General features: G+C 46.1%; 1 protein-coding gene across 1 annotated transcript in view; it reads right to left on the bottom strand.

The window, feature by feature from the left end:
* LOC119967477 (kinesin-like protein KIF3C) overlaps positions 1 to 21790 on the bottom strand; it is a 251449-nt gene that overhangs the window by 83443 nt on the left and 146216 nt on the right. Inside the window, 3 exon segments of the mRNA XM_038800062.1 lie at positions 9762 to 9845; positions 9847 to 9885; positions 17362 to 17463. Of these exon segments, the coding sequence (XP_038655990.1) occupies positions 9762 to 9845; positions 9847 to 9885; positions 17362 to 17463 (225 nt within the window).

Below are 21790 nucleotides of genomic sequence, written 5' to 3'. Positions count from 1 at the left end.
GGATCCAACCATTCAATTCTCCTGGATGAAGATGGTTTGGAATTCATTCGCCTTGGCTTTTGCACTGATGGGCCATTATTGAGAATGGGGAGTTCATGGAGCCTCGTCTTCCAGTCAATTGTTTAATTATTCAACACCGTTCATGACTGGATGTGACAGGACTGCAGAGGCTTGATACATTGGTTGTAGAATTGTTTAGCTATGTCTATAGCATACTGCTTTCGCTGTTTAGCATGCATGTAATCTTGTGTTGTAACTCCACCATGTTGGCACCTCATTTTTAGCTATGGCCTGGTGCTGCTCTTGGCATGCTCTCCTTCACTTTTCATTGATCTAAGGTTGGACCCCGGCTATGTGACAATGGTAAATTATGGGATATGCTGGGCCATGTGGTTACAGATTGTGGTTTAACACAGGTCTGCTGATGGCCTGAAGCATCTCAGAGATGTCCAGGTTTGAGCTTCTAGACTTGTTCTGAAGCTATCTCATTGGCATAGTGGTAATGTCACACATCACAATGGAGGGAGAGTGTCTTCAGTGTGAAGATGTTTTTTTATCTCCACAACGATTGTGTAATACTATGATGGACTGATGCACTGGCAACAGGTAGATTGGTGAAAGAAAGATTAAGTAGGTGTTTCCCTCTGAACTCTCTAAATATTTGCTGAAAACTCAGTCTGGCAGGCATGTCCTTCAGGAATCGGCCAGCTCAGTCACTAGTGGTGCTATCAAGCAATTATTGATAATGGACATTGAGGTCCCCCACCCTGAGTACATTCCATGCCCTTCCTATCCTTAGTACTTGTTCAAAGTGGCGTTCAACATGATGTAATACATCAGCTGAAGGAGGACGGTGGTTGGTAATCAGCAGAAGGTTTCCTTACTCATGTTTGACCTGATGTTATGAGACTTCATGGGGACCAGAATCAATGTTGAGGACTGTCATGGCCATTCCCTCTCAATTGCAAAATCACTGTGGAGCAATCATCTTAGGGATGGGGTAGGTGGCATCTCGGACATCTGTAAGGTGTGATTCCATGAGTATAACTATGTTAGGCTGTTGTTCGACTAGTCTCTGTGACAGCTCTCCTAATTTTGGCACGAGTCCCCAGATGTTAGCGAGCATGGTTTTGCAGAGCGGACTGGGCTGTGTGTGTCTTTGTTGTGTCTGAATCAGAAAATTCCTCATTCCCAACTTGGGTTAGGTCTGGAGTGGAGAAACTGAAGGGCAGCACGGTGGCGTGGTGGTTAGCACTGCAGCCGCACAGTGCTGAGGACCCGGGATCAAACCTGGCCCTGGGTCACTGTCCATGTGGAGTTTGCACGTTCTCCCTGTGTCTGCGTGGGTCTCATACCCACAACCCAAAGATGTGCAGAGAAGTTGGATTGGCCATGCTAAATTGTGGCTTAATAAAATAAAAGTCTGGAGAAACTGGTGAAAGATGGGTGGTTATAGACCTCTCACTGATTATACATAGCAAGAGTAATTTAAAATAGTATAACACTCAACTACAGGATTGAAGCATTTTGTGTTCTGTGCACTATAGGCAAGCCCAAAGTTATGCAGGTTAGGTGGGTTAGCCATGCTAAATGGACCCTTAGTGTCCAGGAATCTGCAGATTAGTTTATGGGGATAGGGCAGGGTGGGTGAGAGAGTGGATATGTAAAGTGCTCTTTCTGGGGGTCGGTGCAGACTCAATGGGCTGAATGGCCTCCTTCTGCACTAGGAATTCTATGATTGCATTGATCCGAATATGTTGAATTGGTCAAGAGATAATTCACCCAAGGCCCCCCCTCCCCCGACCACCAGTAAAAATGATAACATTATTAACATAATAGAATAGTGTTAAATATCTCGTGTCACAGCCTCATCCCACTGTTTCTGTTGTTGCAGCAACCACTAATCATTGGTGTGCCATGCGATTCAGTCCGCTGCAAATCTCACGTATGTCCACATCATCAGACTCTGGCCAGTAAATCAACCCACAGACCTATCGAACAGTCCGGACAGACAGCACCAAGTATCATTATTATAGGTTTCTATTGATTGGCACATTTCTTGCTTTTTTTAATTTGCTGTAGCCAGCAGTGGGAACTTTTTTTCAGTGCAATTGGAGAAAGATGACAGACACAGCAGCAGTTGCTGCTTGGCTGGACTTTGTTTTTCATAAATGACAGTCTCTGCTGATAGGTGTTCAATCTGAAGCTGTAGCTCTCCTGACAGAAACTCAGCCACACTCCAGCAGATATGGAGCCAGCTAATCATAATGGCAGCTGCACGTAACCCAGCACCAAACGCGCTGCTGAGAAGCTGCACACCTCAGCATGGGGGGGGGGGGCAACAATTTGTGAGCAAAGCTGACTTTATTTGAAGATAACCTGCACCATTTAAGTGGTGTGGGTGCACTTGGCTGCAGCAGGTACTGGAAGTGGCTAGGGAAGAGGTTCTCAGAAGGATGAAGATAACAAACGATGCCGGACGAAAGAGTGTGCTTCAAAATTATCTGGTATGACGCTGGTGCAGGAGACAGGAAGATAGAGGTCCTCTATCCACAAGGGACCAGGCATCACCCAGATAGACACTGAAACAGTAAAGGGAGCAGACAGCTAATATTGTCAATGTTTGCAGTCTAGTTTGAAGACTTTGTTGCAATGCAGGATTCACCACACCACACCTGCCACCTTCACTTTGTTACCGACAGTCTCCATCGAGCATAACTCATTCATAGCCTCATTCATCTACAAACACTTTGCACTGCTGCAAACCTCCACCCAGCATACACTGCAAGCTATTCAACTGTGGCAGGCACATCATCCAGACAAATTGCACCACAATTACTAACACACATCCCTCTCTCTTGCAGGACACGATAGCACACACCACAGAAAGCAACACCTAACCAGCAAAAGACTGGCTGCGCTACATGGTATTGGCCATCAATGTAATAGTGCAACTAAAGCTACGGCCACTGTGGCTGGGTCGAAACATTAGAAGATGATGGTGTGTTTCTTACTTTACCCTTGTTCCCCCATTTCATCGTTACTCTCCCAGAATATCAGAAACTGCCACAGGGATATGGACTGGTGACATACAAGGAGAGCAGAACACTGGTGATGATGAAACACTGTCACTCACACCAGCTCAGATACTGGCACCGCATAAAGATGAGGTCTGCAAGTGGTGAGCCACCCGGCATGAGTGGCCTGCAGCTTTGAGAGGGGCATGGGTGTGGACGGTGTCAAGGTGGGAGGGTCACACACAAATTCTGCTGCAGGAAACTGAGATGAGGACTTTAATGGGGCAGTATACAGAAAAAGGCTGATGGGAATGCACAATGAATGCTTGGTGCATTTAGTTTCCAGCCAGACAACCTGTTGTCATTGTCAAGGGCACAGAGGAGTTTGGCTCCAACTTGGAAAAGAGCATTATGTGGAGCTAGCAAGAACAGAAGAAATAGGAGCAGGAGTAAGCTATTCAGCCCCTCGATCCTACTCTACCTTTGATAATATCATGGCAGATCTGATTGTGGTCTAAACTCCACTTTCCTCTCTGCCCCCATAACCTTTGACTCCATTGTCAATCCAAAATCTATCTGCACTAAACGCAGGACAAATCCAACTCAAGCAATTACCACCCCAATGATTGGCCCTCAATTTTGACAAATGTCATCACAGTGCTACGAAGCAGCACTTACTCAGCAATAATCTGCTCATGGACGCTCAGTTTCGTTTCGCTAGGACCACTCAGCTCCTGACCTCATTACAGCCTTGGTCCAAACATCGATAAAAGAGCAAAACTCATGTGCTGAGTTGAGAGTGACTGCCCTTTACATCAAGGTGGCATTTGACAAAATGTGGTGTCAAGGAGCCCTAACAAAACTGAAGTCAAGGGGAATAGGGGGGAAACTCTCCACTGGTTGGAGATATATCTAACAAAAAGGAAGATAGTTATGGTTGTTGGAGCTCAATCACCTCAGTCCCCAACCATCAGTGTAGGAGTCCCTCAGGGCAGTGCCCTGCCCAACCATCTTCAACTATTTCATCAATGAGGTGAGGATATTACATAGAACATACAGTGCAGAAGGAGGCATTCGGCCCAGCGAGTCTGCACCGACCCAATTAAGCCCTCACTTCCACCCAATCCCTCGAACCCAATAACCCCTCATAACCTTTTTGGACACTAAGGCCATTTAGCATGGCCAATCCACCTAACCTGCACATCTTTGGACTGTGGGAGGTAACCGGAGCACCCGAAGGAAACCCACGCAGACACAGGGAGAACGTGCAGACTCTGCACAGACAGTGACCCAGCGGAGAATCAAACCTGGGACCCTGGCGCTGTGAAACCACAGTGCTATCCACTTGCGCTACCATGCTGCCCATATTCACACAATGTTCAGAATCATTTGTTACTCTTCACATACTGAAGCAGTCCATGCCCATATACAACAAGACCTGGACAAGATTCAAGCTTCAGCTGATAAGTGGAAAGTAAAATTCATTCCACACAAGTGCCCGGCAATGGTCTTCTCCAACAAGAGAGAATCGAACCATCAATACTTGACAATCAATTGTCTTAAAATCACAGAACAAAGTGGGAAAGTTCAAATTGTGCAACTGAACCATGCTGGAACCTTATAACCAAGGCAGTGCAGAGAGTTTTAGACTAAACAGTAGGGAGAAGGATTCAAATGAGAAGAGATATAGGGGAATAACCCAGGAGTTCATCAGAAATGAACCCTTGGTCTAGTGTCCAATACTGGATAAATCTTAGATCCGGCTCACTCCAGTGATAAATCTTACTATTATTACACCAGATGCAGATTATTAAATGGCCATTGCCAGCTCTAGTTTCCCTCTCTTCTGTTGACAGGGAACATTCTGATTATTGAAGCCTGGAATTCTGCCTCTAACCTGAAGATACGGATACTATTCAACTGAAAGAAACACTGTACAGAACTGCAAAGGTTCGTAGAAGGTCAGAGGATTGGACATATTTTAAAAACCAGCAATGAATGACTAAAAGGTAATAAGAGACAGAAAGCAGAGTATGAGAGAAAGCTAGGGAATAAAATAAAAATATATAGCAAAAGCTTTACAAGTATTTGAACAAGAAAAGCCTAACTAAAGCTAGCATTTGTCCGCTCGTGAGTGACGCTGGGAAATTGATAATGGAAAACAAAGAAATGGCAGAGGCATTATATGGGTATTTTGTGCCTGTCTTCATGGTAGAAGACTTAGAAAATGTTTCAAAGGTTCTTGAAAATCAAGAGGTGAACGGGTGAGATGAACTTAATGCAACACTGTCACCAGGGAAAGGGCCCTTGGAAAACTATTAGATCTAAAGGCTGACAAGTCCCCAGGACTGGATGGCCTGCATCCTCGGGTCTCAAAAGGCACAGATTTCAGATGCATTGATTATAATCTCCCAAAATTAATTGGATTCCGGAAAATTCCCAATGCATTGGCAAGCTGTAACTTGTGAAGTGCCACAGGGATCAGTGCTGTCCTTGACTATTTACAATCTACATTGATGATTTGGATGAAGAGACTGATATATGGTAACTGAATTTGCCGATGACACCATGTAGGATTTTTTTTTTTAAATTCATTTACGGGTTGTGGGCATTGCTGGTCAGGCCAGCATTTATTGCCCTTCCCTAGTTGCCCTTCAGAAGGTGGTAGTGAGTTGCCTTATTGAACATTGAGGTGTAGATATACCCACTGTACTGTTAGGGAGGGAGTTCCAGGATTTTGACTCAGTGACAGTGAAGGAATGGCGAAATATTTCCAAGTCAGGGTGGTGAGTGACTTGGAGGGGAACCTTCAGGTGGTGGGGTTTCCAGGTATCTGCTGCTCTTGTCCTTCTAGATGGTAGTGCCTGTGGGTTTGGAAGGTGCTGTCTAAGGAACCATGGTGAATTACTGCAGTGTATCTTGTAGATGGCACACACTTTTTGTCGCTGGTGGAGGGTTTGAATGTTTGTGGAAGGGGTAGCAATCAAATGGGCTGCTTTGTCCTGGAAGCTGTGGAGCTTCTTGAGTGTTGTTGGCGCTGCACTCATCCAGGCAAGTGAAGAGTATTCCATTACACTCCTGACTTGTGTCTTGTAGATGGCGGACAGGCTCAAGAGGCGATGGTTAGATCCTCTCTTATGGGAGATGGTCATTGCCTGGCACTTGTGCAGCACAAAAGTAGTTTGCCACTTGTCAGCCCAAGCCTGGATATTGTCCAGGTCTTGCTGCATTTGGACTTGTAATGTTTCATTATCTGAGGAGTCGCGAATGGTGCTAAACATATTGCAGTCACCCTCAAACATCCTCATTTCTGACCTTATGACGGAAGGGAGGTTATTGATGAAGCAGCTGAAGATGGTTGGGCCTAGGACACTACCCTGATGAACTCCTGAAGTGATATCATGGAGCTGAAATGATTGACTGCCAACCATCACAACCATATTTCTTTGTGCCAGGTATGACTCCAACCAGTGGAGAATTTCCCCCCTGATTCCCATTGACTCCAGTAAGTTGTCAAAAGGAGGTGGAGAGTCAGCAAAGGGAGATAGGTTCAGCAGATGGAGTATAACGAGGGCAGCTGTGAATGAGTTCACCTTGGCAGGAGGAATATAAAAAAGTGTACTCTTTGAATGGAGAAAAATTTAAGAACTTGGCGGCAAAGAGGAATCTAGATGTTCTGGTACAAAAAGTCAGTATGCAGGTACAGCAAGTGATTAGAAAAGCAAGTAAAATCTTGGCATTTATTGCAAGAATATAAAATTAGGGAAGTTTTATTATAGCTGTATCGGACATGAGTGAGACCACATCTGGAGTACGCTGTACAGTTTTGGTCTCCTTATTTAAAACAAGGTATAATTGCTTGATAAGCAGTTCAGGAAGGTTCACTGGACTCATTCCTGTGATGAAGGGGTTGTCTTATGAATAAATGTTAAGCTGATTAAGCCTTTACCCGTTGGAGTTTGGAAGAATGGGAGGTAATCTGATTGAAACATATAAAATCCTGAGTGGACTTGATCAGGTGAATACCTGAAGGATGCTTCGTCCTGTGGGCGAGACTAGAATTTGGGTACATTGTTTGCAAACAAGAGGTTTCCGCTTCAGGACAGAGATGAGAAGGAACCTTTTCTCCCACAAGGTCTTTGGTGTGTGGAATTCTCTCCGTAGAAAGTAGTGGAGACCAGGGGCGCGATTCTCCGCAAATTCACGGCAGCCTCCGCGCCCCCTCCCGGGACCATATTCTGCTCCCCGGTCGGGGCTAGCAGCGGGCCCCCATGAATTCCGGCATCGCGGGCTTAACGAATTTCGCCAAAGTTAGCGATGGCTGACGCATATGATGATGTCAGCCGCGCATGCGCGGATTGGACGGACTCCAATCCGCGCATGCGCGGATGACGTCATCACGCATGCGAGGGCCGTTATGCCCCTCAGCCGCCCCGCGGACTGATCCAGCGGACGGCGGAGTAACAAAGACGGTGCGCGGGGTAAGTACCGCTGCGGCCGTGCCTATCGGTGCCCTGGTTCCCCAGAACGGCACTTTGCGGCCGTTTTCACGAACTGTGAGAGCAGGTGTGTTTTGCAGTTCGTGGAAAACGGCCGTTAAAGGCCTTGGCAATCGGCCCATCGGCCAGGGGAGAATCGCTGCTCGCCGTAAAAAACGGCGCGCAGCAATTGTGTCGGGGGGCGGGCGTGGGGGGGGGGAGAATAGCGGGAGGGCGTTGGACCAGCGTTTGCCGTAAAATTTGCGCCGCCCGCTATCTCCGACCCATCGTGAGTGCGGAGAATCGCGCCCTGGGTCTTTCAATTTATTCAAGGCAGAGATAGAGTGATTTTGTCATGGCAAGGCGATTCAAGGGTTATTTGGGGGGAGGGGGGGGGATGTGCAGACAGGGAAAGTGACACTAAGACCCCAGCCGCATCAGCCATGATCTTATTGATTGGGGATATCAATCGAGTTATTCCTTGGGGTCTCATGGGGTTATTACCTCCCTTCCCGCCCAAAGTCTGTTCCCTTCATGGCTAGCTTTTATTTATAGGTTTTAACGAGCCCCACTGTTAGGCCTCCGCCATCAGACGGGGGAAGCTCGTATTCCACAAGGCCATGGGGTGATCAATAGGTCGTCCCCGTGGGTCTCGTGGGGGTTATTACACTTTGCAGAAACAATGAAATGTTATACTCACCTTTAAATAATCAGCTTCCTCAAGCATGTCTATCTATGCAGCACAGTAGCACAAGTGGATAGCACTGTGGCTTCACAGCGCCAGGGTCCCAGGTTCGATTCCCCGCTGGGTCACTGCCTGTGCAGAGTCTGCACATTCTCCCTGTGTCGCGTGGGTTTCCTCCGGGTGCCCCGGTTTTCCTCCCACAGTCCAAAGAAGTGCAGGTTAGGTGGATTGGCCATGATAAATTGTCCTTAGTGACCAAAAAGGTTAGGAGGGGTTATTGGGTTACGGGGATAGGGGGGAATGAGAGCTTAAGTGGGTCAGTGGAGACTCGACGGGCGGATGGCATCCTTCTGTACACTGTATGTTCTATCTCTGACCATTTTATGTATGTTCATATATGAGCGCTGGAGGGAACTGGTGAAAATGTCACTGAATCCAATGTGTGTGATCTTGAAATAATTTTGTAGATTTAGTGAATGCTTGTGCTGATCTATAGAGCAGACTTCAACAACTTGTAAATTTTCTTCATCATAGTGTTTGGCACATTGGCTTACATGCATATCAGGCAGACTATAAGACCATAAGGCGCAGGAACAGAAGTAGGCCATTCGGCCCCTCAAGACAGCTCTACCATTCCAATCACGACTGATCTGATATGACAATCATTAACTCCACTTTCCTGTCTGATCCCATGATCCTTGATTTCATTACTGATTAAACATCTATCTCAGCCCTTGAACATACTTGACGACCCAGCCTCTACAGCTCTTCGTAGTAAAGAATTCCACAGACTCACTACTTTCTGAGAGAAGAAATTCCTCCTCATCCTCTATTTTAAATGGGCGACCTCTTACTCTGAGATATGCCCTCTCGCCCTAGACTCTCCCACATGTGGAAACATTCTCTCAGCATCTACCCTATCGAGCCCCCTGAGAATCCATATGTCTCAATAAGGTTCACTTCTCACTCTTCCAAATTCCAATTTATACAGGCCCAACCGACTTAACCTCTCCTCCTAGGAAAATCTCTCCAGACCCGGGAGGAAACCGGCGCACCTGGGGAAACCGGGGAGATCATACAAAACTCCACACAGTCACCAAGGACGGAATTGAACCCTGGTCCTTGGCGCTCTGAGGTAGCAGTGCTAACCCACTATGCCACCATTTCCTTTCAATAAAGGAATATGCCATTTGCCTTCCAATGGCCCGCTGAACGTGCTTTCTAGGTTTTGTTATTTATGCAACAGTTGACAACAGTTTTCATGATCATCATTAGTCTTTCAATTCCAGATTTTTAGTGAATTCAAACTAACCATCTACGTGATAGGATTTGAACCCACCGGTCCCCAGAGCATCCATCTGATGCTCTGATTACAATCCAGGGGACAATACCACCTATACCACTGCCACCCCTAAATGTTGTAGTTTTTCAGGTTAGTTTTTTTCATTGTAATTTGATGAAGGAGGCTGCAACTCCTTATACAATGATTTCCAATACATTAGAAAATCAATAACATTTAATTGAAAAAAATGCCAGGAGTAATAGATGAAGAATTAAGTCATTTCTTACTTTTTTTCTCACCTTTTTCAGCTTCTTGGTTTTAATTTCTACTTCTTGTTGGAGTGCGGTGTATGTGTCTTTTAGTTCCATTGTCTCCTCATCTCGTAGCAACACTCTGCTGTTGTATTTCTCGTTCTCTCCGTTTCTATTTAAAGACAGAGCAGAATGTCTACTGGTAAATACTGCCTTTTCCATTTCTGTACGAAGGCTATTTGACAGAATTCATAAATTTTCACATGACTGTCATTTTTGTCCCTTTTTCTCAGACTTTCATGGGCTTATTTTGAATGTTAAAATAAGGAAGTTGCTTGAAATTTCTTTGTTGCTATTCTTAGAACATAGAACATTACGGTGCAATACAGGCCTTCGGCCCTCGATGTTGCGCTGTCCTGTGAAATCCTTCAAAGGTCCTCTACACTATTCCCCTATCGTCCATATGCCTATCCAATGAACATTTTGAATCGTTTAGTGTTGGCGAGTCCACTACTGTGCAGGCAGGCATTCCAGCCCTTACTACTCTCGAGTAAAGAACCTACCTCTGACATCTGTCCTATATCTATCTCCCCTCAATTTAAAGCTATGTCCCCTCGTGTGGACCTCACCATCCGAAGAAAAAGGCTCTCGATGTCAACCCTATCTAATCCTCTGATCATCTTGTATGCCTCAATTAAGTCACCTCTTAACCTTCTTCTCTCTAACGAAAACAGCCTCAAGTCCTTCAGCCTTTCCTCATATGATCTTCCCTCCATACCAGGCAACATCCTTGTGAATCGCCTCTGTACCCTTTCCAATGCTTCCACATCCTTCCTCTAATGTGGCGACCAGAACTGCACACCCATACTCCAATGCGGCCGCACCAGAGTTTTGTACAACTGCAACATGACCTCATGGCTCCGGAAACTCAATTCCTCTACCAATAAAAGCTAACACACCGTACGCCTTCGTAAACAACCCTCTCAACCTGGGTAGCAACTTTCAGGGATCTATGGACATGGACACCGAGATCTCTCTGCTCGTCCACACTACCAAGAATCTTACCATTAGCCCACTACTCTGTCTTCCTGTTATTCCTTCCAAATTAATCACCTCACACTTTTCTGCATTCAACTCCATTTGCCACCTGTCAGCCCAGCTCTGCAGCTTATCTATGTCCCCTCTGTAATTTGTAACATCCTTCTGCACTGTCCACAACTCCACCGACTTTAGTGTCATCTGCAAATTTACTCACCCATACTTCTACGCCCTCCTCCAGGTCATTTATAAAAATGACAAACAGCAGCAGCCCCAAAACAGATCCTTGCGGTACACCACTAGTAACTGGACACCAGTCAGAGCATTTCCCATCAACCACCACCCTTTGTCTTCTATCAGCTAGCCAATTTCTGATCCAAACTGCTAAATCACCCTGAATCCCATGCCTCTGTATTTTTCTGCAATAGCCTATACCGTGGGGAACCTTATCAAACGTTTTACTGAAATCCATATACCCCACATCACCTGCTTTATTCTCATCCACCTGTTTGGTCACCTTCTCGAAGAACTCAATGAGGTTTGTGAGTCACGACCTACCCTTCACAAAACCATGTTGACTATCTCTAATAAAATTATTCCTTTCCAGATGATTATACATCCTATCGCTTATAAACCTTTCCAAGACTTTTCCCACAACAGAAGTAAGGCTCACTGGTCTATAGTTACCGGGGTTATCTCTACTCCCCTTCTTGTACAAGGGGACAACATTTGCTATCCTCCAGTCCTCTGGCACTATTCCTGTAGACAAAGATGACTTAAAGATCAAAGCCAAAGGCTCAGCAATCTCCTCCCTAGCTTCCCAGAGAATCTTAGGATAAATCCCATCCGGCCCAGGGGACTTATCTATTTTCACACTTTCCAGAATCGCTAACACCGCCTCCTTATGAACCTCAAGCCCTTCTAGGCTAATAACCTGTATCTCAGTATTCTCCTCGACAACTTTGTCTTTTTCCTATGTGAATACAGACGAAAAATACTCATTTAGCACCTCTCCTATCTCCTCGGACTCCACGCACAATTTCCCACTACTTTCCTTGACTCTCTTACTTTTAGTCATTGACCCCCTCATGCGCATATGCTCATAGGGAAATATGCGTCCCGTCAATCACCCCCTGTGGTGCGCACCAGATAGTGCCCGAGGAGCCCCTTCACTATAATGCCCAACCAAGGTGAGTGTCTCTGGGATGGCGGCGTGTGTTGGAGACAGCTGTGATGGAAAGTCGATGTCGTCCCTGGACTTTTGCTCCTGGGTGTTGTGGGTTGGTGTTTGGGGTTCGCACCCGCCTCGGAGCTCAACGTGTCCTGGGGTTGGAGGTGGGGAGGGGACCAAAAAAGCAAGACACAAGACATGACAGATGGATGGATCGTGGCTGGGGATAGTGGAGTGGCGGTGTGGAGATGGAGTTGGTGTCACGTGTGGCATAGGAACACCGTAATGCAGCAAGGCTCACATTGTTCCCCGATGAGATGGACAAAATTCCATCTCAGCCTCGTCCCGCTCCAGGCCCACTTACCAGGTCCAATGCCCGCCGCTTTGCGGTGGTGAGGGGCCGCAGATCAGGCAGGTCCCCTCCAGTTTGCTTAGGATCAGGACAGACATCTTGAAAGCCCAGTAAAACGCAATAAGGTTTGTCTGGGCAAAGCCTTTGTGTTTTGGTTAAGTAAAATGAGGATCGGAAGGAGTTAAAAGAAAAATCAAAATTAAGGCTTGATGTAACCATCAATTCACCAGACACGTGTTTCCGATATGAACCTAGGCTTTAATTGACTTACTTCAGAGCCAGCCTGTTACCCGTAGATGAACTCGTAGTGAACTCAGTCTGACTCTGGACAAGGGTATTTATACAGCTGCACTAGGGGGAGGAGTGGTGGGCGGAGCCAAGGGTGGAGCCCAGTACAAGTTCCTGAGTACTCCCAGCGATACTCCCCCTAGTGGTTACATTCACCACAAGGCTAAGAGATTAAAGCAAGATATCTGCTCTGATCCTAACATAACCCACTCTACGAGATGTCATTAGAGTGCGTGATGTACACATTGGGTTCAACTCAAATCAATCACACTCTTCACAGCAGGTTCAGTTAAAATGTGTGCTATCATTGCTGGCATGTTTATCATTTTGAACTTCCTACATTTTTGTCTCCTTTCACAAAGATGTTGACAGAAGAATTTGAAGATGATGAGTTGTGCCATTTTACGCCAATTAAATAAAGATTTGCACTTTCCAATAATCTGGTGTGGTATTCTCGCCATCACAAGCTGCACATTCTTTCCAGCAGTGACTGATTTAAGTCCCATTTAAAATAGGTGTAGTTTACTGAGCCACATTAGACAATTAGAATGCAGTTTTCACAAAGCTGTGACTTCAAAAGTATAAGGATAAAGAATGCAGTAGCAACCGTGATGGAAGAGTGCTTGGCTCACTCACTTGTCTGCCAGCTAGCTTAGCTGCATGTCTCATAAATCATCTTGAATGTCTAAAATAGAAGCAACTGGCACATGCAGGCAATCAAGGCAGCAAGATATGGCACACAGCCTGAGGACAATCGCAGACTCTAACCTGCAACCCACGTAGACAAAACTGAAATCCAAAGACACTGACTTCTGGGTGTCCATTATAGCAAACTTGCTAGAAACATCACTTGTGCCATCTGGTGGTCGGTGGTCTTGGTACGGATTGACAAGTCTCTCAACCGAGCTCCTGAACAGCAAACCAATGCCGCAAGAGCAGTTTGCCTCCGGGCGAATCAGACACAAATCTGTTCTTTGAAAGTAACAAGCGTACAGCCAACTTTTCATAATGCACTCTGGTTAAAGGTATTTGTGTGGAATCCGCACAGAGTGACCACAGAAACAGTAGGTCGGACACAAAACTGGGTTTAATGATACAAGGCAATTTCTCTATTCCGCTCCCCAAAGGGTTCTTCTGCTCCGATCTTCATTTAGGCTGGGGGGTTTTATACTGTGCAGGCTTCCCCTCTTAAGGGGAGGCCCCGTCCCGTTATCGGGGAAGTTCGTACTCAGCTGAGGTCACGGGAACCTGATGGTCCACACCCCGTGACCTCCGTGAGGGTTGTAACACTTTGGAGATGCAATGACTCATGATTTTACAAAATGTCTACCATTCTTCCCTAGCAGAAGTACAACCCTAAAACACCTGGCTCCCCTTAAAAAACTGATAGCACCGTATTTCATCTCTCCCATGATCCCATGACACATAGTTCAATGGCTAGCTAATTTACAAACTCTTGCTGCAAGAAACGTGCACCTGAAATTATGTCAGATTTTATGAGGATAAGGCCAGGGAGCGCGTGGGTGTTACTCTGCTCTTGCTGTACGGAATGGCCAGGTGGGTGGCATGTCGTCAGCAGCAGGTTAGTGCCTGAGGTTATTCATGAGGGCCCCGCCTTCTCAACCTTGCTTCTCACCTGAGGTGTGGTGATCCTCAGGTTAAACCACCACCAGTCACCTCTCCCTCTCAAAGGGGAAAGCAGCCTATGGTTATCTGGGACTACAACGACATTACCTTTATCTTAGTGACTGAATACCCGCACTTGTGAAGTACCTCACATGTATACGGTCCACTACTTTTCTGTCTCGGTAACTGGTCACTCATTCCTGGCTTTTGCCTTCCTTTCCTGCAATAAGGAAAGCAAGTAGCTATGGGAACAGAAGAGAAAGATGAGGAGGAGGAAAGTGATGATGAGGGGGAACAGAAGCACAACTATATGGTTGTGGATTCCACTGATAATACAAAAGATGACAAGTGTTATCATGAAAAGGAAGATGAAAGAAAAGAGATCAGAGCCAAACTCACAGTCAGCTCCTGTTAAAACATTGGGTGAGATTTTCCGAAAAGATTTCTGTGTGGTATTGAGCGGGAAACGTCGTAAAATTCCCAGCGCGCTGCCCCCCCCCCCCCCACTTTCAGAGGGTCAGTCCAGACTCGGTGGGCTGAATGGCCACACCTAGCCATGGACATGAAATGAAAAATGAAAATGAAAATCGCTTATTGTCACGAGTAGGCTTCAATGAAGTTACTGTGAAAAGCCCCTAGTCGCCACATTCCGCGCCTGTCCAGAGAGGCTGGTACGGGAATCGAACAGTGCTGCTGGCCTGCTTGGTCTGCTTTAAAAGCCAGCAATTTAGCCGAGTGAGCTAAACCAGCCCCAGGGCCTGCCCGGGGCTGGGGCCTATCCCCTGGGCGATCGAAGATTCGCCGCTGAGTCAGTGGTACTGCCTCCCGCAGTGTTCAAGCATCGCCCATGAATCAAGGTGTGATTGGGATGCTACGCAATGAGCACTGCATGATATGTGGCCCACCCACCCATGGCGATCAACTTGTGAAGTGTCCACCTAACCAGATTGCCAATTCCCTATTAGCTAGAGGCCTCCCGGTTCGTGGGAGCCGTTGGGCAAACAGGCAGGGACAACGGTTGCCCCCGGAAAGAGATCACATGGTCCAGGGGTTGGCATGGAGGACCCACACACGATCGACCGCCCGCCACCTCCCGTGCCCAGTGCCTCCGGGCTCACTGCCAGTGAGCGAAGATGGCTGCTCCACCTCCTCGGCTCCCCGCAGCAGCCCACCCGCCAGGTTGAAAAGGAGTACTAATCAGTGACCCCTTGCTGGGGATGCCATAAGATATGGGATGGCTCCTGTTAATTGTACGGAATAGGGCTTAAGTGGTGATAATTGGTTTCTCGCCACGCTACAGTGGGATCCCAATTTCACCTACTGAAGCGGGCGATTGAATGGCGAACCTTTGGCGCCCGGCACGGCTCTCATTTTTGGTTTCTCTCGCTATTCACTTGCCTTATGCGCTCTTGCTTCTGTGAAATATGCCCCTTTGTCCGGTGCTCTTCTGCCACAACCCACCCCTGTCTCGCTTGATCTTCATTCCTCTGCACCAACTCAGAGTTCGTTCACCCAGAGAATACTTTTGATAGTATTAGTAAGGATGTGACACAAGGCGATTCGGAGAGCATGAAGGAATAAGACGGTTGTGAGGTTGGTGATAACGTGCCACCTTGAAACTGGACGACAAAGAGAGGGCTGATTGTGGTTCTGTAGCTATAAAGCCTAGAACTCATGGGTTATTTGAGCAATAATAATAATCTTTATTATTGTCACAAGTAGGCTTACATTAATACTGCAATGAAGTTACTGTGAAAAGCCCTTGGTTGCCACGCAGGCGCCTGTTCAGGTACACAGAGGGAGAATTCAGAATGTCCAAATTACCTAACAAGCACGTCTTTCGGGACTTGTGGGAAGAAACCGGAGCATCCGGAGTAAACCCATGCAGAACAGGAAGAACGTACAGACGCCACACAGACAGTGACCCAAGTGGGATCAAACCAAGGACCCTGGCGCTGTGAAACAACAGTGCGAATCACTGTGTATCATGCCGATGTATAAACTCAGAGATCACTGATCGACAATGTGCAATACTGGGGTTACTCTTGCTTTTGCATTTAGCACCTTACTGTCCTCCAGACCAGAGCATCTGAGATGCATGTTGCTATCTCTCAATGCTCCTCATTCAGTTAGCTGTATTTCATACATGAGTCAAGCCAGTGAGTGTTTGATTGTGGACAATGTCAGCCAAACACAATCTTGTCCTCACCCTGGGTTTGAAAATCCAAAATGGGGGGAGGGAAATCAAGATTAGCCATATTTACACACGCCACAGACAGGGCCAGTTTGTGTCATTTTACTAATTCCAGCAGGTGTCTAGGTTGGGATGGTTGCTTCTTGAGTCAGGAAAACACGGTGTTTTGTCAGGGCAAGCTGGTGTAACTGGAAAAGGTTACGGATATATTGATACCAACATTCCATCTTCTGAGATATTCCAAATGCCTCTAATCACCACTTGAACCCCTCCATTGACCAGGAAGCCAGGATCCCTCTATCATCCAGGTAGCTGACTGCAGAAGGTATGGAAACCACAGTGTGTAGTGCTAACTTGCCAGCTCGGCCTTCTCTTCAATGTTAGGGCAGAGATGGGGGCAGATGAAAAATGAAATTTCATTCTTAACCCCAGAGCTGAGAACAGTGATTTCTGGCTCCTGCCAACTTCACAATTCCCACATGTTTTTATTCTGGAATGTGCCCCATCCCATAGAAATATGAACCCCAATATCCACACATGCACATTTCCATTGGTGGGGGGAAGAGAGGGAGGGAATGGTGAATAAACTAAAACCAAGACTGGTAAAGCCGCCAGATTTTCACCTTCTATGCTAGTCAGCAGATGGTGCAGCAAAATATAATATTCCCAGAGTGATAAATTAACTTGCTGAACAGCAAAAAACAAACTTGGCATGTTCACGTCTCTCTGGCTGAGAGACCAGGCAGTGCCTGATCAGCAGGCCACTGGAAATGCTAATCAATATCTCTTTGCAAATCTATATATCATGACTAAATACAGGAGAATTCAAATTATTTATATGAACAGTATCTTGTACACACTCTGTTCACCATTAATTTCCAAGAATATTGTAAATTTTATCCATTATTCATGAAAGTAATCGAACAAAACTCTTGGGGAAGGCTTTTGCATGAGTAGCCATAGTCAATAAAACAGTTACCTGCTCTGCAATCTCTTGCCTCTTCTGCTCCAGCATTTTTTGTTGTTCATTGGTGTGGTCCATGATGTTCTTGCCTCCAATGAGCAACTTGCTTTCCATTGCCTAGAGAAGATAGAGAAGAAGATTCATTTATAATACATCACAGAATTGTTTGGAAAATGAAATATTTAGAGCATTAAAGAAGAATCTCTGAGAGTAAATACTATGGGAGCAGATTTCCAGGTCTGTAATTACTTGAATAGTAAAATGAAACCAGGAATCAGCTCCACTGCGTGAGTTGACGGCCGTCTCCGCGGAATGGAGGATGGCGGTTTCTCAATGCTCATTCACAACAATAGAAGTAGTCAAAAAATTACTAATTTAACTAATTAATTGGGAGATTGCTGCAATTTGGCTGGCCATATCTTCAGCTACATGCATACCAATTGCCTATCAACACACCTAAAATTGTTGCGAAGGGAAACACTCTTCACCAATCATAACGATACAGTCACATTGACCTTTTTTAATATTGTGGCTGTGACCATTTGTTCTGGTGGCACCTCTGGTCAGCTGTCCAGACTATAGCAAATGAACAACCTCGATTCTGGGGCAACACGTTGCAATTAGCTGGCTGACTGGGATAGTTTTAACTTTATGCAATTTCTCAAATGATGCAATGACTTAAACACTATTGCTATTAGGGAGAATGCCACTTTGTGTGCTATAAGACCATAAGATGTAGGAGCAGGAGTAGGCCACTTGGCCACCATTCTACAAGATCATGGCTGATCTGATATAGTCCTCAACTCCACTTACCTGCCTTAACTTTGAATCCCTTACTGATTAAAAATCTGTCTATCTCAGCCTTGAACATACTTTAAAAAAAAACATTTTATTAAATCATTTATAATTTTATAATAATAACAGTAAACAGTATAAATATAAATATAGTGCAAAGATCGCCTCCTTCCCTTACACGCCCCACCTCCTCTGAACAATAATCTAACCCCCCCCCCACAAAACTCTGCTGACAGTTAGTTTTCTCCAAAGAAGTCGACAAACGGCTGCCACAGCCTTGAACACACTTAACGACCCAGCCTCTACAGCTCTTCAAGTAAAGAATTCCACAGATTCACTACTTCCTGAGAGAAGAAATTCCTCCTGATCTCTGTCTTAAATGGGCGACCCCTTCCCCTGAGATTATGCCCTCTGGCCCGAGACTTTCCGACAAAAGGAAACATCCTCTCAGCGCCTACCCTGTCAAGCCCCTGAGAATCCTATATGTCTCAATAAGTCTCCTCTTATTCTTCTAAATTCCTACAAGCACAGGTCCAATCCACTCAACCTCTCCTCATAAGAGAATCCCTCCTTATTCAGGATCAATCTTAAGATCATTCTCCAGACTGCCTCCAATTCCAGTAAATATTTCCTTAGATAAGAGGATAAAAACTGTTCACAGCATTCCAGGTATGGTCCAACTAGTACCCTGCACAGTTTTAGCAGGGCCGTCCTATTTTTAGACTCCATTCCCATTGCTATAAAGGCCAACATTCCATCTTCCAATTAGTCGCTGAACCTGCGTGCTAGCCCCTGTGACCTATGCACAAGGCCCACCAAACCCTTCTGTGTCTTTCTCCACTTAAATAATATTCAGCTCCTTTATTCTTCCCACTAACGTGTATGACCTCACACATATCCCCACATTATCTTCCATCCACAATGCTCCCACCCACTCACCCAACTCGTACATCTCTTTGTAGACTCCCTGTTATCCTCACCACTTTCCCTCTCACCCTGCTAAACAGCAACTTCAATGCTGCACATAATAAGAGGTTGTCTTCTATGAAGAGATTGGCTAGAATGATGATTGGGTAGCTTCACTTGGAAATTTGTCTGATCCACATGTCAACTGCTGCCACTTCTTCACCCCCCCCCCCCCCCCACCCCCACCCCCACCCCGCCCCCAACCACCACATCTTGGCAGGAGAGAGACACCCACTTGTGAAGAAAAAGTCATAAGGGTTTTCACACAGTGAGACAATGATTACTTGGAAGTGAAGAGAGGCAGATTATCACAAGGACAGCTTAACTCTGACACTGATATCTTCATGGTTTGATTTGGAATTAGTTAGGGCAGATATGGGAGGAAATGGGTCAAAGAAATTAGTTCTGTTCCTCGATCCTTGATTATGAGACGCATTGCACTCCTGACAGTTCTTAGACGGAGCTGGTGTTTATAAGGAGGAAAATCCAACTGCAATTTTTCAGATTGAGGGAATAGTGAGGGACACATTTTATTCCTTTTCCTGCTCCAAATTTACTCCAAAACAGTTCAGAGGATAATCCAAACGGGAAGTATTCCCATAAATGTTGCTAGAAACAGAAGGCACAAGGATTTCAAACGGAAATTGATTGGGCGCGATTCTCCACTGCCCATGATTGGTCGGAGAATAGCGGGAGGGCGTCCCTGACATTTTTCACGCCCTCCCGCTATTCTCCCCCCCCCCCCCCACGGCCGCCCCATGACACGAATCGCTGTTCGCCGTTTTTACGGAGATGGACACACTCGACGAGGCCGCCGCGACACCTCTCCCTGAGGAGGAAGAAGAACAACTTCCAAGGAGGTCGTCAAGGAAAAGACGGGCACCTATAAGGTACACCCCGCCCACTTCAGAGAACGATCCGGCGGACGACACAGAGGTGACAGACCCAGACATGAGGAGCAGGAAGAAGCTCAGAGGAATGCCAGCTGGCAGGAATTCCTCGGACCTTGGGGGGGGGGGGTGTAATGAACTCCAATTGGCTTTATTGGTTGGCCAATTGGACTATGAGCTCCCTCAATGATAGCTCATTGAGGGGGCCCATATAATCACCTGTGTAGGCTTTGTGAGCCAGTCTTAAGTTGACTGGACTGCTAGCAGCACTGTTTGTAGCTGCTCCTGTAATATCGTTATTGTAAATAAATATTGGTGCGGTGACGGAACTCCTGCCTCCCGTGGATTACTACAAAAACCATAATAAAAATCTACTGAAATACATTTTTTCTCAATGCTCCCTCCAATTAAACACGAGTAGTACAAATGAGGTGTACAAGATTCTGAAGAGCATGGACAGGGTGGATAGGAAGCAGCTGTTCCCCCTTTGAAGGGTCAGTTACAAGGCGACACTAGTTCAAGGTGAAGGGCAAGAGGTTTAGGGGGAATTTGAAGAAAAGCCTTTTTACCCACAGGGTGGTGACGGTCTCGAATCACTGCCTGGGAGGGTGGTAGAGGCGTGTTGCCTCACATTCTTTAAAAGCTACCTGGGTGAACACTTGGCACATCATAACATTCAAGGCTATGGGGCCAAGTGCTGGCAAATGGGATTAGGTAGGTCAGGTGTTTTTCATGGGTCGGTGCAGACTCGATAGGCCGAAGGGCCTCTTCTGTACTGTATTATTCTGTGACTCTGTGAAATTGTAACTGCCCAGCAAGAAACTACTGCATTCATTTCACATCTTCGTGATTATTCAACTGTTTCAAATTTTGAAAGAGGTTTTGAAATAGGCAGCCAAAAGAATCTCAAGACTTAACGATTGTATTTCTTCTAAATGGTCATGATTTTAGTGCAAAGAATATCACAAAGCATTTCACAGCAAGTAAATTCCTTTTTGGACATCAATCAATCCTGTGAATAATATTTTTATGTCTATCAGCTCAGCAGCCAATTTTGACACAGAAGATACCACAGAGAAAATGAGTTGAACGGTTATTGATGATATTAGTCCAAAAAGAAATATTGCTCATGATACCAGGGAAACTCCCTGGGTTGGATTCTCCATTTGGGAGACTATGGGTGCAAGTCTCCGGCCTCGTAACACTCTCGCTCGAGCGTAATGAGGCCAGTGAATAGCGGGAGAGGTTGAAAACGAGAACCGCGCTAGGTGCTAAACAGTTTGCGATGCAAGCGGCCCAATCCTGTAGGCGAAATCGGGATCTCGCCGTAATGTGATGAGGAACCACTTATCACCAATTAAGCCTTATTTCCATACAATTAACTGGAGCGGCCCCATATCTAACGGCCCCCCGCCATTCAACAGCCTTCCCAGCAAGTGCTCACGTTGGCAATGATTAGTACTGCTTTTAAATAACGTGAACCTGGTGGAAGGGCTTCTGCGGGGAGCTGGGGAGATGAGTAGGCATGTTTGCTCACCAGAAAAGTGCAAAGGGGCGCTGGGATTGCCGCCCCAGTGCTCTGTGTGGGTGGGGGGACCCTCAGCTGGGTGGGGTGGAATGGCTGAGGACAGATTGAGTCGGTTAGGATTATTTTCACTGCCATTTAGAAGAATGGGGGGGGGGGTATCTCATAGAAACATATAAAATTCTACCAGGACTAGAGAGGGTAAATTCAGGAAAGATGCTCCCAATGGTGGAGGTGTCCAGGACCAGGGGTCACATTCTCACCTTAT

Source organism: Scyliorhinus canicula, chromosome 6 (assembly GCF_902713615.1).
Source record: "Scyliorhinus canicula chromosome 6, sScyCan1.1, whole genome shotgun sequence".
In the NCBI taxonomy this organism is placed as follows: domain Eukaryota; kingdom Metazoa; phylum Chordata; class Chondrichthyes; order Carcharhiniformes; family Scyliorhinidae; genus Scyliorhinus; species Scyliorhinus canicula.
The sequence above is the reverse complement of the archived record's forward strand: the minus strand, read 5'-3'. Positions and strand labels throughout refer to the sequence as shown.